The following is an 18,964-nucleotide window of genomic DNA, read 5'->3' on the forward strand; positions in this document are numbered from 1 at the left end:
TCAGTGCCTCACGTGCTACGATTTTAAATTCGGACAAAGCTAACTATATGGATTTGAGCTCTGAAGCGTACATGTGGCTTATGAACATACAAGAGCGTATTGATTTCCACATTGATTTCCATATTGATTTCCGTATTGATTTCCAATTTTTTTTTTTCTGCAGATAGTGATAAATTACAGGTATGTACAGTGCTCTTCAAACTTATTTGGAAGACGCTACCGGTGTCTCACCTTGTGGGAGCGCTGTCCTGGCGGCAACCAAAAAACTTCTCCGTGATGATTGCATTCAATAGAACAGTCGGACCAGGGGAGGCCGCCCGCTCCAGCCCGAAATCGCTGCTGGATCGGGGACAACACGGCAGCTTTTCCTGCAAGGCGATCTACACTTTTTGCTTTATTCGGTTGAGACATCAGGTGCTTACTGATGCAATCATCCAATCACTGACTGTTTCCCCAACCATCTATATTCATCTTTGTATAAAAAGGTGGCGATATGTATACATAGTGGTCGGCCGTCAAAACTGCTGCGGTGACCATCCTAGCGAGCGGCCTGCCCAGCTTGGGCTGTTCCAATGAGCGCTACGTCATACGGCAGTTCTTCGGCCGCCGCCAGGATAGCGCTGCCATAAGATAAGACACCGTTCACGTGTTGCGCATAAGTTTGGAGACCCCATGGAGCCGAATGCCTTTTTACCACCTGAGTGGCAGCCTCACTAAGCCCTGCTGGAACCTCCTTTTGGGAGTGCCCTGCACCTACACCTGGATAGCTGCTTCCACCTTACAAGTGACAACGAAACGGCGTCCTCGCTGGAGCTTTCTCATGACATCCAACAGAGGTTAAGTACTGAGAGGCCGGTCAGGCCACACCCACGCACGATTAAACGTCCGAATGGTCGTACGACGTGTCAGAGAGACGGCCGAACCCATGGGGCGCCTGTCAATCACTGTGTCGTGTTCATTCACGTGAGGCCGTGATTGACCGGCGTCTGATTGGACTCGAATGTTTCTCTGACACGTATTACGGCCAGTCTGGTCGAGCATGGGTATGGCCTGACCGGGCCTCCAAGAATTTTATCGTTTGAGCGGTATAAAAAAAAAATTGCGAGGACGTTTTTTTTTTTTTTTTTTGCGGTTATTTGTAAGCGGGAAGCAGCGGTACAAGCGTGGGTGCGAGGCACTATTAAAACGTGGTTTCAGCAGGGCTTGGAGAGGCTGGCCCACAGGTGGTGCAAGGGCATTCGGCTCCAGGGCCCGTTCGCTCGAAGTCGGTTAACGTTAACCACGGTAAGAATAAAGTTAACCGCATTTCCCTACTACCAACGTACTACAACTTGTACCTAGCCAAGTTTGACGAGGGCTGGATGCGCGACAGCTCTGTGTTTTATTATGGGGTGGTAGCTCGTGTCATCAATGGTTGTAGCGAATATTAGTGACTTTCTGAGAAAACTTTAAAAAAAAAGGGACCTAAGTACGCACCCCGTCGGGTTTACGTGACGCAGAGCGGCATATAATTGAGCATAAGAAAAACATTTACGTTGCTCGTGGTACAAACAATAAGTAATGTAAGACCCAGTCGACCCCTGTTTGGAAAATTATTCATTGGCTGGCTGTCTGAAGTCAAGAGAAGCCTCGTTGAAATTTTCTTTCCAGTCCGAAAGAGGACGGCGAAATTCAGTGCTAGAAATGATCAGAGGTGAGCAGTGAAAGGCGGGCGGCACACCGACAGCATGGTTAGCCAGCGTGTTAGAGCAATACATAGAACCTTCTTTTTAAAATCACAATCGCGTTTTCGGCTCCAGTGGAAATCGGTACGCGACCTGCTGTTGCGTGCTATCAATGCCCGGTCAATCGAGTCTATATAACCCACTAGGATTCGAAAGACGTTGCCATGTCGACAATTACCGCGTCCCTTTAGGCTTAGGAATGGCCAGAATCGAAAAACTGTCCAGAAAGCGGGCGAGATAATTCCTCATACTTTGCGACTTAAGTGAGGTAAGGGAAAGTGAAAGCCTCCGGTACCATTCATTGCTGAGAAACGTGCCCGACACTGTCATCGACAAGGTCATCGAGCCAAGCCGAAGCTTGGCTGGATGACCTTACGTGCAAACCACGAGAAACAATAACAAATCTTTTGTTTAAACTCATGGTGCCGCAGGTCATATCCAGACCCGAAGAGAAAATCTACGTGGGATACACGGAACCAGGTTCTTGGCATAGCCGACAAGCCCCACCACGGGTCTCGAGCGTCGATGTCAGTCGAGGCTGGGGTCGTACTCAGAGCCGCGAGACGTCGTGGCAACCTAGAAAACGTCCGCGTTCCGAAGAGGTGCAGCAGCAGGCTGCTCTTCGAGAACTTACCTGGTCAACGCACCGCAAAGGTTCTGAAATCCGAGGCTTCTCGTCCTCGTTCATAAATCCGCAGGCCCATATACGCACTGCCGCCAACTACAGTCAAAATAAGAAACCAAGAGACGTTAGAGTGTTGCAGGTTGAAGAGCGCAGAGACCAAAACATGAAAGTGAAAACAAACAAAAATGCTGTTAACGTTGGGATAACAAAAGCCATAATTGATGCATACAATCCTCTGAATTCAACAGTTCCCAAAGCAGACGGCGAGGTAATAAAGACATTGTCAAGGAAAAAATCTAAAGTAATCTCGGATGTAAATTTAGCGGTACAGGAAACGGACAATAATTTAGGTTCAATCTCTGGTGCGATCTCACTGTCTGGTGCCAATTTGAAAGCCACAAACGTACCAACTTCAAAGGAAGTTAAGCCAACATTAAAAGAGACATCAAAGCCAACAGCAAGGCCAATGGCAAAAGATACTAACCGCCCCAGCTTTTCGTCAAAACTTTTGTCCAAATTTTCGTTGAAATCTAAGTTGAAACGTTCAGACAGTCTACTAACGGATGGGTCACCACACTCGGCAACGGAGAAGTCTAATTGGAGGTTGGAGCAAAACTTGCATCCCGAAAAGGGCAGTCCTAAGAGAGACTCCAAAGCGGCATGTGAATCAGCCCCTAGAACGGATTCAACTACCGGACATAAAAAGCAGCCCCAAAAAATTAATTTAATGCAACAATCTGGGGCTGCACAAGGAAAGGGAACAAACGCCAAGTTAGACTCAGTTGCGAAGCCGTTGCCTGCTCCGTCTGTACTAGCAAAGTCTGTTTGCGAGACAACACAAAAGAAAAAACAGACAAAGTCAGACAGTATACTAGAAGAAACGAAAGTGCCTCTTTTCGAAATTGGCGTTTCTAAACTGGGTTTTTTGGGTGAGACAGGTTTAATTTCCAGACAACGAGAGCGACTTTCAAGAGACGGTGCCGAGAATATATTGAATGACGAAAATCAAAAAGCTACAACAAAAGATCAAATTGCTACAACATCGTCTGAAGCTCTTTCAGAACAAGCACAACTTATGCCAACTCAACTTTCCTTAGCGCCACCGGAGCATCTAGGTCCAAAGAAGACAGCTATGCAGAACCTACTACCAAAAACAGACGCAACAAAGAACACGCAGAACGCTGATACAGGTCGACTTGAAACTAGCTTCGAAAATGACTCTGCGAAGTTCGCAGATACCTGGGATTCCCACACATTCGAAGAAATGGAAACAACAACAAACATTAAAGATGTGGAAACTCTCCACGCCGCTCTGCCAGAAACGGCAAAGCCAATGCAGGCCTCTCTTAAAAAATATATGGTAGTGATTCCGGAAACGCAGAATTTAAGCAAGCTAAAGGGATCACAAGGAGATACACGAGAAGAGCATTTAAGCCAAGAAAACGAGGGGCAAGGCAAGGAGCAGCCAGAAAATTTGCCTTCCGGGCTTTCTGATATCCCGTGTTCCGACCTTAAACAGACCAAAATAGAAACAGAGGTTAAGAAGACAAGCGCTCTACAGTCGTCACTAGACACAAGTTTATCGTTTTCCCGAAGAAAACGATCAACGGAAGCCGAGTCGCAGGCGACACTTGATACTCCAATAGCAGAGGCTTGTGCTCCGATGGTCGCTCCCAATTATTTGGAACCGCTCTCGGGTCTTGTGGAGGAAGGTTCAGTTATCTTCCAGGAGGTAGGAAATTACCAAAGCAAGGCCCAAAGTAATCCAGCCCCACTGAACTCCACAGCCAGGATGCATAATAATAGCGACCTTGCCCCCGAAAAAGGCGTCGTGGCAGAGAAAATGTTTAATCTGGAAAAAAGCCGAACTCAACCCGGTGAGGCGACAGGGAGGCGTGTAGAAAAAGAAGAAAACGTCCCACCGCGAGAAGGTATAATAGAGTATTCAAGTTTTTTACTACGCAAGAGTGTTGCAGCAGGCAAAGGAGAGCTCCATACCCGCCAAGGGGTGGTAGCACATAAGGCAATTGTCGAAGACGAAGTAGTAGGCGAAGAACGTGTTGCAGAGGAAGGCATAATAGTGGATAAGGATAGGGTTACCGATGATGTAGTAAACCTTGAACATAAAAAAACGGAGAGAGCAATGGAGCAATGCCTCAAGGTTGAAGATCTAGACAACATATCTTTTTACGCGGTCAAAAATTTCCTAACGGTCGAGGATCTCCTTAATGAAATGTACGAGTCCGAATTGAATTTATACCCGGAGAGTAAACTTGTGATTATAATAGCACTGACGTGCTTCATTTGGATATGCGCAGTAATTTTGTTGTCAAGTCATGATCAGGGCGACGAGAAGCCGTCGTCTTTTCCTGCATGGATCACGTCAGGGACGTCTCACAGTGCGACTTCTCCAACTCACACCAAATTCTCACCTAATTTGTATATTTGCTCTACGGAGTACTGCCAGAAGGAAGGCATGTACCTTAAATCTTTATTCAGCAAAGACGTGTCGCCATGTGACAACTTCTACCAATACGTCTGCCACTCCTGGAACAACGATTTTCGCGTTTTACCTGAGGGTAGCGGCATCGCTGTATCGCGAGACACCCTCTTGCAGCAAGAAATAGCACACAAAGTATTGGAGAATTTACTGAACAGTCACAATTATGACCTGCTACAAGCTAGGCAGCTGTACGAGGTATGTACACATCGCCCTAAGGACAGCTCAGTCGTAGCACTTCGAGAAATATTCAAGTCTTGGCCCCAGAAGACATGGCCCATAACGAACTCTCCGAGCGCATTAGACATGTCGCATGTGTGGCTTACAGCTGGTATTCTTATGCGGGAATTCGGAATCGAGGCATTTGTCGGCGTAGCTGTTGGACTCCACGGGGATTCAAACAAACCGACCGTTGAACTGGATCTCCCAAAAAGCTTATATTTCAAGGGCGACAACATGTACCCAAATATTGCCCTCGTGTTTAGGGCGGCTATTCGCGAGACAGCGGTTGAGTTTGGGGGCGTTGACTTCGTTGACCAGCTAACGCCAGAAATCATGTCCGTCTTTATGGGACTCGCACAGCGGTATCCGACCTCCATCAACGCTGAGGTCCAAGAAACCACGTTTGACAGCATCCGCGAAGGATTGCGCACGTTCCTTTCAACAGTCTTCGGAGGTGACATTCCAATGAAAAGGAATATCATCGTAAGAAACCCGCAATTTATCCACGTCGAGTTGGACACTCTCCTTAAAAATAGCAGCGCAACGGCTCTTCTCAACTATCTGGGATTTCGGCTCATCGTCTCCGTCGCTGCTTTTCTTCCGGAGCGTATGCTAAACCTTCAGATGTTGCTCAGCATTGAAGCCACTGGCCGAGTGCTTACTTCGAACACGAGCTGGGTTCTTTGCCTCCTGGCCGTGGAGAGGGTGCTTCCAACGTGCCTGGTCAAAGCGTACGCCAAGGTCAAAATCGAGAGCGGTGCGGACCTCCGGAGCCGCGTGTGGTTGTCCCAGCTCGAGAGCAGCTTTGGACGCAATGCTCGTAGGCTCCTCTGGATGGACCCTCTAACATACGAGTTTGTCCTCAGCAAGATGCAGAGTCACCGACTATATCGCTTCTTCTCTCCGATGCTGCTAGCGACAAATTCCTGCGCAGGTTCGATCCCGAAGTTTGGTGACAGTGCGCTGGTCATCTATCACGAGGCGTGTAAGCGGTTTCAGCAGGCGCTCCTGCATCGACTGAATGATGGGACCAAATTTCGGCACCCTGGGTTTGTCTTCGACACACGAAGCAGGTTAGCACAGATAACTTTTAAAATAGAAAAGCCCGGGGGCTTACTTTCGTAGCCACAATTATGCTGCTTGGCACAATTTTAACTCTTGAAACATACGTGCACAGAAGCCTCATAGAACAGGCCCAGACATCATAACAATAATGCAGAAGAAACAAAATGTGGGGGGCAAGTTGTCATCGTCAGTCACGTACACTCTAAAAAAAAAAAGGGGGCATCACCTTACATCCTTTTGCCTCATATAATGCAACTCAAAACTTCAGTTCGACGTACAGCACACTATAATCGAACAGACTGCCCCAAATTTTACGAGGGGCTTGATAACCGGTGCGATATAACTTATTAAACAGCTAAAGTACGTATCAAAGACCACAGAAATAAAACACTGAGGTTTTGCTCTAAGGCCAAGGAAACCCCGATTTTTCTTTTGTAGTCAGTAACACGAACATTAGCTATTTTACTAAGTTATACCACATGGCTATCAAGCCTCTCGTGAAAGTTGGTACCGCCAGTTTGACGTCAGTTCGCTGTACGTCGAACTGAAGTTTGGTGGTGCATAATATGGGACAAAAAAGGTGTAAGGTGGTACCATTTGTTTTCTTTAGAGAGAGAAAGAGAATAGTTGTTTATTTACAGTTACAAAGAGGTCACCCTGCTTAACCTGTATCTGAAATAAGCACTGCGTAATATATCGTGTTACGTAACTATATGACACGTGTTCCCAGTGTAGCACGTACCATCACTACCGTCAGTAGGACATTGGGATAATAGACCCTTTTGTAAAGTCAGCCTATCCACTCTGTCCATAGCCAAACCTTCTAACGGCGGCATTACGCAGCTCCTACAGAGCGAATACCTTTGAGACCATAGACTCGAAAGCGGGGAATTTACTCTAACAAGTTTGTCCTTTTACGTTACCTTCGATTTACCTTCGATTCACCAAGTCGAGGGTGCTTGGTTATGGCGATTGTTCTCATATCACAGCCATCAGAGTAGGAATATTGAACTTTTACAGACTGCCACTAGATGGTTCTGACTTTTGGAAAGTGCCTATTGATCCGGGCTAAGCTCTCTGCCTTGGCATCGTCACTTTGGCGCTTTAGTATTATTTCCAAAAGTAACCTATGTGTCCTCTCGTCTACCCTCCTCGTAGGTTCAGCGCGGCCCAACGCCAAGTGTACGTGCCGCTGGGGCTGGTCAACGACTCCGTTCCGACCAACGGCACGATGTTTGCCTTCCACCTGTCTCGCGTCGCCGTGCGCCTCTTCGGCAGCCTGGTGCAGCTCGTCAACCAGTACCAGGACGAAGACTTCACCGATCACTCTCAACGAACGCTGGACGAGCTGCTAGACTGCCTCGCCAGGGATTGGCGTGCCCTGCCCAGCTCCTTCGACGCGGAGTCCAAGGACGTCGTGTCTGACGTCGACCAAGCCCGCTACGCGATCCTCACCCAGACGGCGGCGCTGCGCCTTGCCTTTGTTGCTTTCCAGGTTGGTAACAATCGTCGCAGACATATGAAGAACCGCAAAGCGTGGCGAGACTCGAGTATCTTAATAACGCTCTGCAGTCAGGGCCATAATACGCCGTGGAACGAATGACGAGCCAAGCGTGAACGACCATACACTGCGTTCCTTAACCCTGCCATGCTATCTAAGCGTTTACCTTTTTTACGCTTTCCACATTTCTTGTGATTCGGGCAACCCAGCGGGCACGGAGAGAGTGACTATCAGTAAGTCATATTTTAACCAGACGACGCGGAAACCTCGCCCACCTACGGGGGCGCCCCGGGGTACCGAACGCGCGCGGCATGTGACGACTCCGTGACGTAGCTTGTCCTGGCCAGCTCCTGCTGTAAAAGTCATTTATAGTAATTATAATGGAAAAGGTCCGCCATTTTTCGATGACTTCTGGCTGCCGCAAGCGGCGGATCATGGAGGCCGACCATTGGGGTCCCACACATGGTTACCAACTAGCTTTACGTCTTATTTGCTAGATTTCACAGTCTTCCTAAGGACTGATCCACGTACTTACCGGTCATTCCTTTTGAAGCTTTCTTTTCGGATAACGCGCAGCTGTACGGCATCAGGTTAACACAAAACTAAACCAGATACACGGCTTCACGCTATGGTCGCGAGCTATGGTTTTGATAGGCGCGCCTCGGGAATACGAAACCGCGTAACCACCAGATTTCCCAGATTTCAACAGAAGGGAAGTTAATGCAGCGTAATGAGTGTATTGCCTTTTATAAGCGCTAGAATAGCTCAGAATATAGTCTGCAACGTTAAATTATCACTGTTTATTTTGGTGAAAGTTTTCAGTCTTCGCGATTACCATTGCAATTGTCGTCCTTCAGCTGGCAATGCTGGTTTCTTTCTCTCGTGTTCTGTCACGCTCTTTCACTCGACACCCCAGATGTCGGCGCACAGGATTTTCCACCCTCCTCGCCCACCTTTACCCCCTGGCTCCTGCCTTACGACTGGTCAGAGCCGCTGAAGACTTTTTTCTTTTAAGTCGAGATACAAAATGTAACAACGCGCAAACCGTTTCAATTATTTATGAAAGCAGTTTTTGTTCAGTATTTTAGATCAGGAAAGAAACAAATGCAGTTTATTGAGTACGGAAACAAGAAATGACCCGTCGACATACTCGCCACCAAGCGGTGAAAAAGGCGGCGCATACTAGAAAGGGGTGGTGGGATCAGACGCCGACGCGCGCGAAGTAGAAAGGTTTTTGAATGAACGCGGCGGCGCTGCGGTCGTATGGAATGAAAGATCCGACCGGTTCCGAACGTTCCGAAGGCCTTCGGCTAGCAGGTTTGGCTTGCGGTTTGGCCGTTTGGCGGTAAGGCAGCGCGAAGTGACTTTCGTTCTGAATTAATCTTTACCCCTTGTTTGCTGTCGCTTGTGGCCATTGAAGTGTCATGCTGAACTAGTCTTTATTCGCGCAGCAAATGAAATGCCAGCCGTCCTGGCCGCCTGCTTCATATAACCGATCCAACATATGCTTTAGGGGCGCCCTCTCGAGCCGTCGACACGGAGTGCAGCAGCCGTGAGCGCTTGCTGAGCTCACTACCCTTCCTCTAGTTCACAGCCACTCAGCGACCAAGGACGTCATAAGGAGGTTATTTTTTGCGTGTTTTTGAAAATTTAATTTGCCTATAATTTTTAAAATATAGCGAAATTCGAGAAAAGAAAAGTTTCCTTAAGTTACTACGTTCAGTGCACTCAGGTTCGGTGCAAGTTAAAAACCAGTAAAAAAAAAAGTCGTTGCAGGGCCAAGCTACCAGTGACAGTCGAAATGAAAAGACAGGATCGTCTTCTGCCGGGCAGGAAACCGGTTCCCACTTTTCCTTCTCTCCATCTCCTCTCGCACTCTTCTCTCCTCCTCTGTGTCCCTCTTTCTGGAATGGAGAGGAGCAATTGCGAAAGAGTTTCCTCCTTTCTGGCTGCTCCTTTTAGCGCTCCACCGTGGTTCCCACGTGCTGCAAGCCTTTCTAATATTGACCGATTTAGTAGTTTTCGATGACGCTCAGTAAGTTTCTAATTATAGCTATATGTTTATTTTCAACAATTAAAACGGTCATTAACACATTTCAGTCTATAAGCCGACTGATCGTTAAATTAAGTCCTCTATACTGTGTCCCCCTGGCCGTAAAACAAGCCTGCACAGACCGCATCAGTGTAGCTTTCATGGCTTTATTAAAAAAAAATCTGAAGCAAAAAAAAAAAAAAAAAGAAAAACTGTGGAGTCACGAAACTGCCCGTCATTCCTCTTTGCATAAACGTGCATTTCACCCATTTAAGTTATATTATCTGGGCAGACATTGAAACCTAGTTCAAACTATATGGTGTAAACAATGACCTCACAGATGGCATAACCCCCATATTATGTTATCGCCAAACTTTTACGTTCCGCGGGGTGCCGTTATCCACAAAGTGCACTGATAGGAATACCCATATAGAAATACTGGAACGAAATTGGGTAGTAAATATTCTCGCAGGAAATAAGCATTCAATGAAATATATTGAAATTGTCTCTGGGTGTTTTAGACGTTTAAGTGCACGGCTTAGGGCTATAATAAAACAAACAAAAATTATAAAATATTTTTGAATGGAAAATTTGTGTCAAAATGAAGGAAAAAGGAACAATAAACAGGCGAAATAGTACGAGACAGTCATTATTACATCTATCAAGTTCGCGAAAATCGACATGGAAATGCAAGAAACACGGTTAATGCAGGTTCTGACGCCCTTGGGGAAAAAAAAAAAAAAAAAAAAAAAAAACTTTAACATAAAAACGCCTTTGTCAATTAATTTAGTTTAGAGAAATAAATACTCCTTGATTTCAACTCACTCGTTTTCTGAAGGCCTCGATGCGAACAAGCAAAAGCATAATTTCAGTATATGCACCTAAGTTTCGAAAAGTAGTAGCAAAAACAAATACATATAAATCCGTAGAGCTCGTGAGGCCGAGCGGATACTTAATATTCATCACCTTGGACGGGAGCGGGGGACTCAGTTTACCTTGCACGAAAATATTGTCCCGCGCCGCGAACAAACTACATGAGCCTGTGTAGCGCTTGCATCAGAGGAAGCACGATTTCCAGGTATTCCGTTTCCAACCCCTTCCTGCGTCCGCCAAAGAGATTTCGTGGCAGCTTTGGAAGCCTCCCAACTCAAAGCCCGGTTGCACGCCGAGGTGCCATTGAAAGATGATCGCGTGCGATAGTCACCCCTCCGCGCCCTCACCAAACCTATACTCTGTTTCATACTTAGCGTGCAACGCTGTCAAAGCTACTGGCGCGAGCGCGTGGCTTCATCTATGGTTTTGCTTGCGCGAGAACGCGTGCAAATGATCAACGAGATCAAGCCCCACGCTCGCGCCAGTAGCTTTGACAGCGTTGCACGCTAAGTATGAAACAGAGTATAGCGTTCGTGCTCTCGGCACGTGACAGCCGAAATCGAAAAAAAAAAGGAAACATAAACGGGGGACGCAACACACGAAGGACTCAACCTTCGTGTGATTTCCCCACTACGTATTAAAGCACGAAACGTTTTTAACGCTACCCCCAATCCCAAAATTTTGTCCGTTCGTGCGTTTTCCGCTTAATTTAGCGGGGAAAGTGGCGTCGCGTGACCTATACGCCAACTCAGTTTCCCCGCTAGATCTAGCGGGAAAATTCGTGTCTTGTGGACAAAACATCAATTCAGTTTTCCCGCTAAACTTAGCGGGAAATCGACGTCACGTGACCTATACACCAATTGAGTTACCCGCTAAATTTAGCGGGAACATATACGTCATGTCACACACCGATTTCCTCACCAGTTCCCGACGATGCGTCTAATGCATTATAAAACTTTGAAGGTAAAGCTAAAGATTGCTGCCATTTGTTTTTCCATGTTCCGACGAGCTTACAATTAATCAATTACTTCCGTGAATGGTATAGTCGTTTACGTAGAATCCGGCTAGAACAGGCGTTCACGCTTACCAGTCCCGATTGTACTTGTTTTCTTCTTCTAATTATTATTATTGTGTTAAAACCATTAAAGTGCTCTGAAGTCTGGACGACCGTTATTAGTTGAAGACTTTTCTACGTCAAAAAGTCATTCGAGTAGTTAGCCAAATAGTTTAATCGAGCGTAAATTATACAGAAAGATACAAGAAAGCCCCGCACAGTCAATGAAATGTAGCGTGTTGACAACACACGTAGAATAATCTTAAAAGCAGTCGGAATAATTACATCACCCGATAATCTTCAAACTGTAAAGCCACGAGCGTGCGCCTAGCGCGGTCCAATGCTTTTGCTGCACGAGACTTGAGGAGTCCGGAGCTAGGAGTCAAAGCCCTTGCACTCTCCTGTGACACGCCGGATAGTTGTCGCGAAGTATAATCAATTTTGTTTACACATACATAGTAATTAATTAAACAAGTTATGAGAAACATAATGAGAGAAAACAGCGCAAAAAGGTAACTTCTGTACCTTTTCGCGCTGTTTTATCTCATTATGTTTTATCTCACAACTACCAACAGCCCGCTCTCAAGCTTATTAAAATTACGGGGGACTGTGGGTAGCCTTTTATTGGAATTCACCGCTGCTTTGAGTCCTGCTGGAGAGAGGTACACCTAAAGTATGCCGTCCATTACCCGATTCCCTTTAAGTGCCGCCATTGTAGTGATTAGTGCAGAGCCGGCGTTATTGGCTATCGTTACAATCAACAAACGCGACTTCCTGAGCTATGGGAAGCTCCGGCAACAACGTTTTGTTCTGTTGCGGACTGTTTCAACATTACTGGAGGGTTAAGAACCGTTCTCTACGGTTTCCGATAAAACTTCAGGCAAGTGGAAACTATATAATTTTAAGCGCCAAGATGACTGCAGAACCGTTACTCAGAGGCGTAGCTTATTTACTGGCTCTATATTTCTTGCCACTCTGCCGAATTCTAATTGGCTGGCGCCTTGACGTCCTAATATATATATATATATATTTTTTTTTTTTGCGTACACTTCATGAAGTTGTTTGTTTCTACTCGTGATGATACTTCGTTTCAGCTTAAGTCCAGACGCAGCCAATGCTACAAGCGCGCGAGCTTTCAGTGTTCTTGCCAAGCACACGTGCTTGTGCAGTGCAAGCACTGTTCAGGGTCACATGCTCGTGCTAGTAGTATCGGCTGCATCTGCACTTACGCTGAAAAAAAGTATAGATTCTAATTTATTGCCCTAGTACATGCGGCCGTCTTTGGTTTGGACTGGGCTGGACTGGTTTTTTGAGGCCGCGGCGCGGTTCCCGCCGTGCTCTTCCGCTTCGTTCGTTCACTCGTTGGGTCCATTTTCCCTTTCAAGTAAGAGGGAAAGAGTTCTCGCACGCTCCCAATGACATGCCGTGAGAGCGGGAGAGGAAGGGATCGAGCGGCCGTGGCACAACGTAAGCGACTACCTAAAACAGAGACGCAGCGACGACGCCGTTTGCGCGAAACCACCGACACTCGGAAGGATTGGTTCTTCAGTACGCGGACCGTTGCGAGGTTAGGGTGTTCATTCTTCGCTGAGTCGGACCCCCTGCACTCAATGCTAAAGCATTTCGTCGAGAGCCAGCGTAGCGACAGCAGCGACATCGGCATCATTTTATAACTTCTTTTTCTTTCCTTATTCGGTTTATGCCTCTTGGGCACCGTGCTCTTGGGTAATCATTTCGATACCTGCGCCACGGTATCAACAACACCTTCACACCTCCGCCAGCCGCCTCCGTACAATATACGTTCAAAAGATCCGAGTCGGTTACTTTCTCTGAAGCTAACGAGCGTTCCAAAAACCGATCGAGCGGCTGTCATGACTCCTAGAGTCACTAAATAAAGCTACGCTTTCAGAGTACCGAAACTCCCAAACTACGCGTCTGGAGCACGCCAGGGGCCGCCATCTTGGGTCCGCGCGCAGATGGAGGAGTGACTTTAGCTGAGCCAAGCCGAGCTGTAGCCGTCGACTGCTACAGCTGCCGCGGTCGCAACTGTGGCAGCGAATCAAAGTCGTGTTGTTCGTATCTCCACGTAACACGGAAAACGCGCGTGGTGAGCGACGGACTTCAGCGTGCGCGCGCAGTAAACAGCAAACAGCAGCAGGCAGAGGATCGCTGGACCCAAAATGGTGGCGTTGAAAAAACGCGATGATGATGATAGCAACTCACGTGACTGCCGCTGTCCAATGATGCCGCAGCGAACCAGAATATTGTTGAATAGAGCGACTGTATTGTCGGCAAAATGCCAAAGAAAAGGAATGCGGTACTCTGAAAGGGTATTTGGTGACTCTAATGACTCCTTACAGATCCTGCTATCTCTGTTGACGAGTCATTATATACCGAGTAAAGTGCGCTGCTCGTTGGTTGAATGCGTCATGGCGTGCTCTGTCAATTTCTACTTATCTGTAGATAAGCGAAAGTCGTAGAGCCAACGGATCAACAAAAGAGTAGAAAACAGATTGAAACATACTACATTCATCGTTGTTGACGCTCAGAAGCTAACTGAACGTTTGAGTCGCCAAAACGCGAGTTCAGCCGATAAATCCTGAAAGAGTTACTTCCTCGGTGAGAGTGCGATTATCGGCTTCGATCACTTCGGTTACAAATATATATATATATATATATCAGGGTGTCGAACCAGAACCGAACCGAAAACGAACCGGTATTTATTCCGGAATTGAACCCAAACCCGAACCGTTATATTGTTATCGCGATGAACCCGAACCGGAACTGAACCGGAAAAAAAATAACGGTTACCTGCTCATGTCAAAACGGTTCGGCCACACGCTGTTGACAATGAATGTGTTATCAATGCCATTTGTTTTCTAAGTGCCGTCAACTGACACACACCTCGCTTACATATTTTTCTTCTCCACTCAGTCTTAGGAATATAAACGCTGCATCCATGAATCTTGACAAACGCTGCATCCATGAATCTTGACCCCATACTGCGCTAGTCGCGGCTTGCACGAAAAAAAAAAAAAAAATTGGAAGGCTGTGCAAAAAAAAAAAAAAAAATCGCGTCACGGGATTTCATTTTTTTACAATCTCGTAAATCCTAAATGCTGCTGTGTGCTCATTTCATAACACGTTTCTAGAACGCGCGAGTTCTTGAAGCTTGCTTCCATCGGAATGAGAAAAGAAAAGGCTGTGGAGTTTGATAATAATGCATCCGGTTTCGTATAGGCACTTATAGAAGCTAACATATTTGTGAGACAGCAAACTCTTCTATTTTAATATTTATCCTATTACGTCCTTCTGGCGTTGCGTTCGGTGAAGTGTTTTTCATATTCCGTATCTTGTTTAATGAAAACTTCTTTAAGGGTCTAATTTGAGTTACCGATGGCTAGTTCAAATAAAGAAAGCTGTATTTTCTCCCCACTGTTCCTTCAATTGCTTACACGCCGAGGTGGCGGGATAGTTAGCGAGTTCTACTTGTAAGTGGGTTTGTAAGGAGGTCGCGGATTTTACAGCTACTGCGTCGGACCCAATTAGATGAAGTCCGAATGCGTAAACGTCGGTGAGGTAACCTTTAAGTGCACATAAAAAAAACATTCCTGGTAAAAATCCCTGAGCCTTATACTACGATGTATCCCGTTTCGTATGTGCTGATTTCAGATGTTTTATTTGTAATTTATTTTGATGTTGCAATTTGTCAATTATAATTTCCGAACCAGTTCGCGAACCGGTTCAGCGCCTCGAACCGGTTCGCGAACCGGTTCGCGGATCGAATTAATCAAACCGGAACTGAACCGGAATAAAATAAATTTACCTGAACCTGAACCGTAACCGAACCCGTATTTTTTTTTCGGTTCGACACACTGATATATATATATATATATATATATATATATATATATATATATATATATATATATATATATATTGCAGATGACAATTATTATAATTTGCCCGGAGCTTTATATGCGGCAGCTCTCGTCTCCGGAAAAGTATTTGTTAGTTCAACAAGAAATGGTTTTAGCAAACTGAAAAATCTAATCCCGTGCAGGGGTTTGTCTATCGCAATGTTGACATTCCGTATACAAAAAGTTTGCCCGTCTGAGGTGGGTTTAGTCATATAAGCTGTCTACGATATGCTGCCGCCATATCGATCCGTGAAAGCGAATCCAAGGTATATGGCGAATCTGCGAAATTTCTCCGTGCGATGCGATCGCGATCGGCATCCCAGAGGGGACAATGCGTAAAAAAAGACATGCCAAGAAAGAAAAATCACATAAATACATGGAAGCTGGGTGATCCATACGAATCCGCATTGCTCAGAAAGCTTAGTGCGGGGAAACGCCTTATTAAGATAATTAAGCTTGCCCCGACTCACCAAGCACCAAATAGAATCACTTTCGGGAGAAGTATTTTGAGGCTGCGAAGTCAAAGTTGTGTGTACCTTTGCATTTGTGAGCATTAAACGCCGATCAACGTACGCACACTTCCAAAATGATACGTGGGCCTTAGCTGTCTGATTCAGTTGTTCGAGCGCTTCTGCAGCCGAGGTGTGCTCTAAATCACGGAACTCAAACTTGAAGACTTCCTGCAGTGCACGTTTACGCTAAAAATAGTATTACACGAAGTGTCTAAAAAAAGAAAAAAAAAAAGTATAATACGGTTTTTGCAGGCTAGTGTACAGACGGGGCGACATATAATAGGGGCACAAATAAGTCGATTAATTAGCGGAATTTTGTTAATTATGAAAGATTAAAAAAAACATTCCAATGAAAAATTTGCTGAGTGTTGTGGAACACCACACAATAAGGTTAACTGTAGAAAGGCTGGGGAACGCGATGGTACGCTAAAGTTGGGCGTCACTACACTCGTACCACAGGTGCAAAGCGAAAACGCGCTCGCGTGGCTCCAATTCGTACTATGTTTATTTTCCATAAATTAAAAAAAAAGCTAATTAAGTTTTTAGTTTATTATTTCATTTATTACGACGATTAGCCACTTGTGCTATGTTCCCCTGGTCGTATAAAGTATATAACTCACCTGCACAAACCACATTAGTGTAGCTTTCACAGATTGTTTTTTAAAAACAAATCTGTGAAACCACACACGGTCTTTCTAGGTTACAAAATCTTGCGTCATCCCCCATCTTCACCCGACCTCACACCTCGTGACTTCTTCCTCTTCCCTCGCGCGAAGACTCCAGTGGGAGGAGACCATTTCAAGGACGACGACCGAGTGGTTGCTGAAGCGGAGCGATTCGTGGACACTCAAAACGAGCAGTTCTATGACAATGGCCTCCGGCAGGCTTACCACTGCTTAAAAAATGCGTGATTTTGGGTGGCGAATATGCAGAGAAAGACTAAAGGCCTGCCCGAGTTTCAGTGCTGCATCTCTATTCCTTCTTGACAATAATACGAACTTTGTGAACGCCCCTCGTATGTATGTAGTCACTGAATGGGCGAGCAGGGGTTTCCCCGGGAATTGAAATTAGGTGGGGGTGTCTAAATGTTTAAGGGAGGGGGGGGGGGGGGGGGGGTGTAGCATTGAGAATAGAGGATTTGTAGCGAATTAAGGGGGTGCCTCCTGAAAAACAAGGGGGAGGGGTGTAGGAAAATCACTGTGGGCGAGAACGGCAAGGCGTCTCTATCAGATACCCCGTCTCCAGCCGGCATGCGCTTTTTGGCTTATGTCCGCTTTGGCTGCACGTGCTACCAGAAGCGCTGACGAGATGCCAAAGCGTTATCAGCGTATTCAAGGGTTCCGGTGTCATCGAATGTGGGAAGCTGGAGGCGGAGGAAGCTGACGACCTCACTGACGTTCTCATTCCGTTATACCGACATGTGCGACCGAAAGAGTTGTTGTGAGCGGCTTTCGGCAATTGGACAAACACACGCTATGACGTCCTTAGTGGGATTCATTCTGCTTTCACCGACGAAGGCAAGAGTACTGTCAGACTGTGACCGTTGAAGGTGTCTATAAAAATGCAATGACTTCAAATTTCCACCGTGCCTTTTAGACGGGATCACAAATTGTGAAATCACGGCGAGGCAAATTCATGGTAGTGACGTTGTTGACGTCCCGTGGCGGAACCATCAAAAGGCGTCACCGAAACGTTTCGGCACTAAACGTTCTAAAAGACTAAATCTCCTCGATATATGTTTGTGTTCGTTCTACGAGTTGCGTCAAATGCGCGCACACACAAGGCACGTGTTTCATGCAGCTCTCGGAAGCAAATAGCGGCGGTGCACTCGCTCGTGGCACGTGGCACGACGAGCGCCGTGAGGATGCACTTCGCCGCTTCTTGATCTTGGTTCCAAATACTTTACTAAGGGGAATACATTCTACTCTGCTCATTTGCATTAGACAGAACGCCTACAGCGCCGCTGACGGAGTGGAGGTCCGCGTCGGTCCACGCGCAAGTGCACGTGGATGTTCGCGGCGGCCGCGGCGGTGTCGTCTCAGATTCCACAAGCCCCTTCATGTTTCAAAAGTAGCGCAAGGTGCGTCGATGCACGAGGCACGTGCAACGTGCGATCCTTGGGAAGATCATGGCGGCACAGTGCAGCAAGGTATTTAGCGCACCACTGAGCTAGAGTTGAGACGCCATGTTATTCTTAGAAGTGGCGCGCGGCACGTGTTTCGCGCATTTCCACAACAATGAATTTGGTATGTAGAACATGAATATCATCGATAGCCGAGACCTCCCCGACGATAGGTGGCTCTCGCCAAGCCCAGAAAACCTGTCCGCGCCGTGTATTTGAGAGGAGTGGAATGTATTCCCCCTAGTAAAGTATTTGTTGGTTACTGCGGTCGTACTTCAAGCGAAACGAAGTGTACTGTTCACGACACTCTCTCAGGAGCTGCTCCACGTGGAACGCATCTGGAGAGTGAGTTTCCGACTGCGTCCGCTGCGGGACATGAGTTCGCAGCAGCTGTTCTTCCTGTACTACGCGCTGGACAACTGCGAGCACAGTGACGCCCCCTTCAAGGCCCACGAGTACCTGGCGCAGAGGAGACTGCCCGCCGAGCTCCGGGTCAACTTCCCGCTCAGGCACATGCCCGAGTTCTCGGAGGCCTTCGGGTGCGGACAGGGAAGCGCCTTGCGGCTGCCGCACAACGCCGTCTGCTCCGTCTTCAACCTCTCGGTCCCTTCCCTGCACTGAGGGGTCTCGAGAAAAACAATATGGCTGCGTTCGTCGTCCTTTTAATTAGTTCATACGTTCGCTGCAAACAGAAATTGAGTAGCCTTTTTCTTTTAATTGATCGCAGCAAGGGCATTGATATTACTTGAGAGGGAACCTAAGGTTAATCCTATATAATTAAGCGATGCGAGAAAATATTTCAATATAGTTTACA

General features: G+C 46.7%; 1 protein-coding gene across 1 annotated transcript; it reads left to right on the forward strand.

Annotated features, from left to right (window-relative positions):
* The first annotated feature begins 4,141 nt into the window (after window positions 1-4,141).
* LOC120847459 (endothelin-converting enzyme 1-like) lies at window positions 4,142-18,771 on the forward strand. Its single transcript, XM_042291420.1, has 3 exons — window positions 4,142-6,120; window positions 7,295-7,631; window positions 18,466-18,771. Exons 1-3 carry the CDS (start codon window positions 4,142-4,144, stop codon window positions 18,769-18,771), a joined length of 2,622 nt encoding a protein of 873 aa, XP_042147354.1.
* The last annotated feature ends 193 nt before the right edge of the window (window positions 18,772-18,964 follow it).

The sequence above is a fragment of the Ixodes scapularis genome, unplaced genomic scaffold (genome assembly GCF_016920785.2).
Source record: "Ixodes scapularis isolate PalLabHiFi unplaced genomic scaffold, ASM1692078v2 PGA_scaffold2__306_contigs__length_199485367, whole genome shotgun sequence".
NCBI classification, from domain to species: Eukaryota; Metazoa; Arthropoda; class Arachnida; order Ixodida; family Ixodidae; genus Ixodes; species Ixodes scapularis.

Coding starts and splice junctions, on each gene's coding strand:
- LOC120847459 (XM_042291420.1), top strand. CDS start 4,142: ATGCATAATAATAGCGACCTTGCCCCCGAAAAAGGCGTCGTGGCAGAG. Junction 6,121..7,294: donor ACCAAATTTCGGCACCCTGG/GTTTGTCTTCGA, acceptor CCCTCCTCGTAG/GTTCAGCGCGGCCCAACGCC. Junction 7,632..18,465: donor TTGCCTTTGTTGCTTTCCAG/GTTGGTAACAAT, acceptor ACACTCTCTCAG/GAGCTGCTCCACGTGGAACG.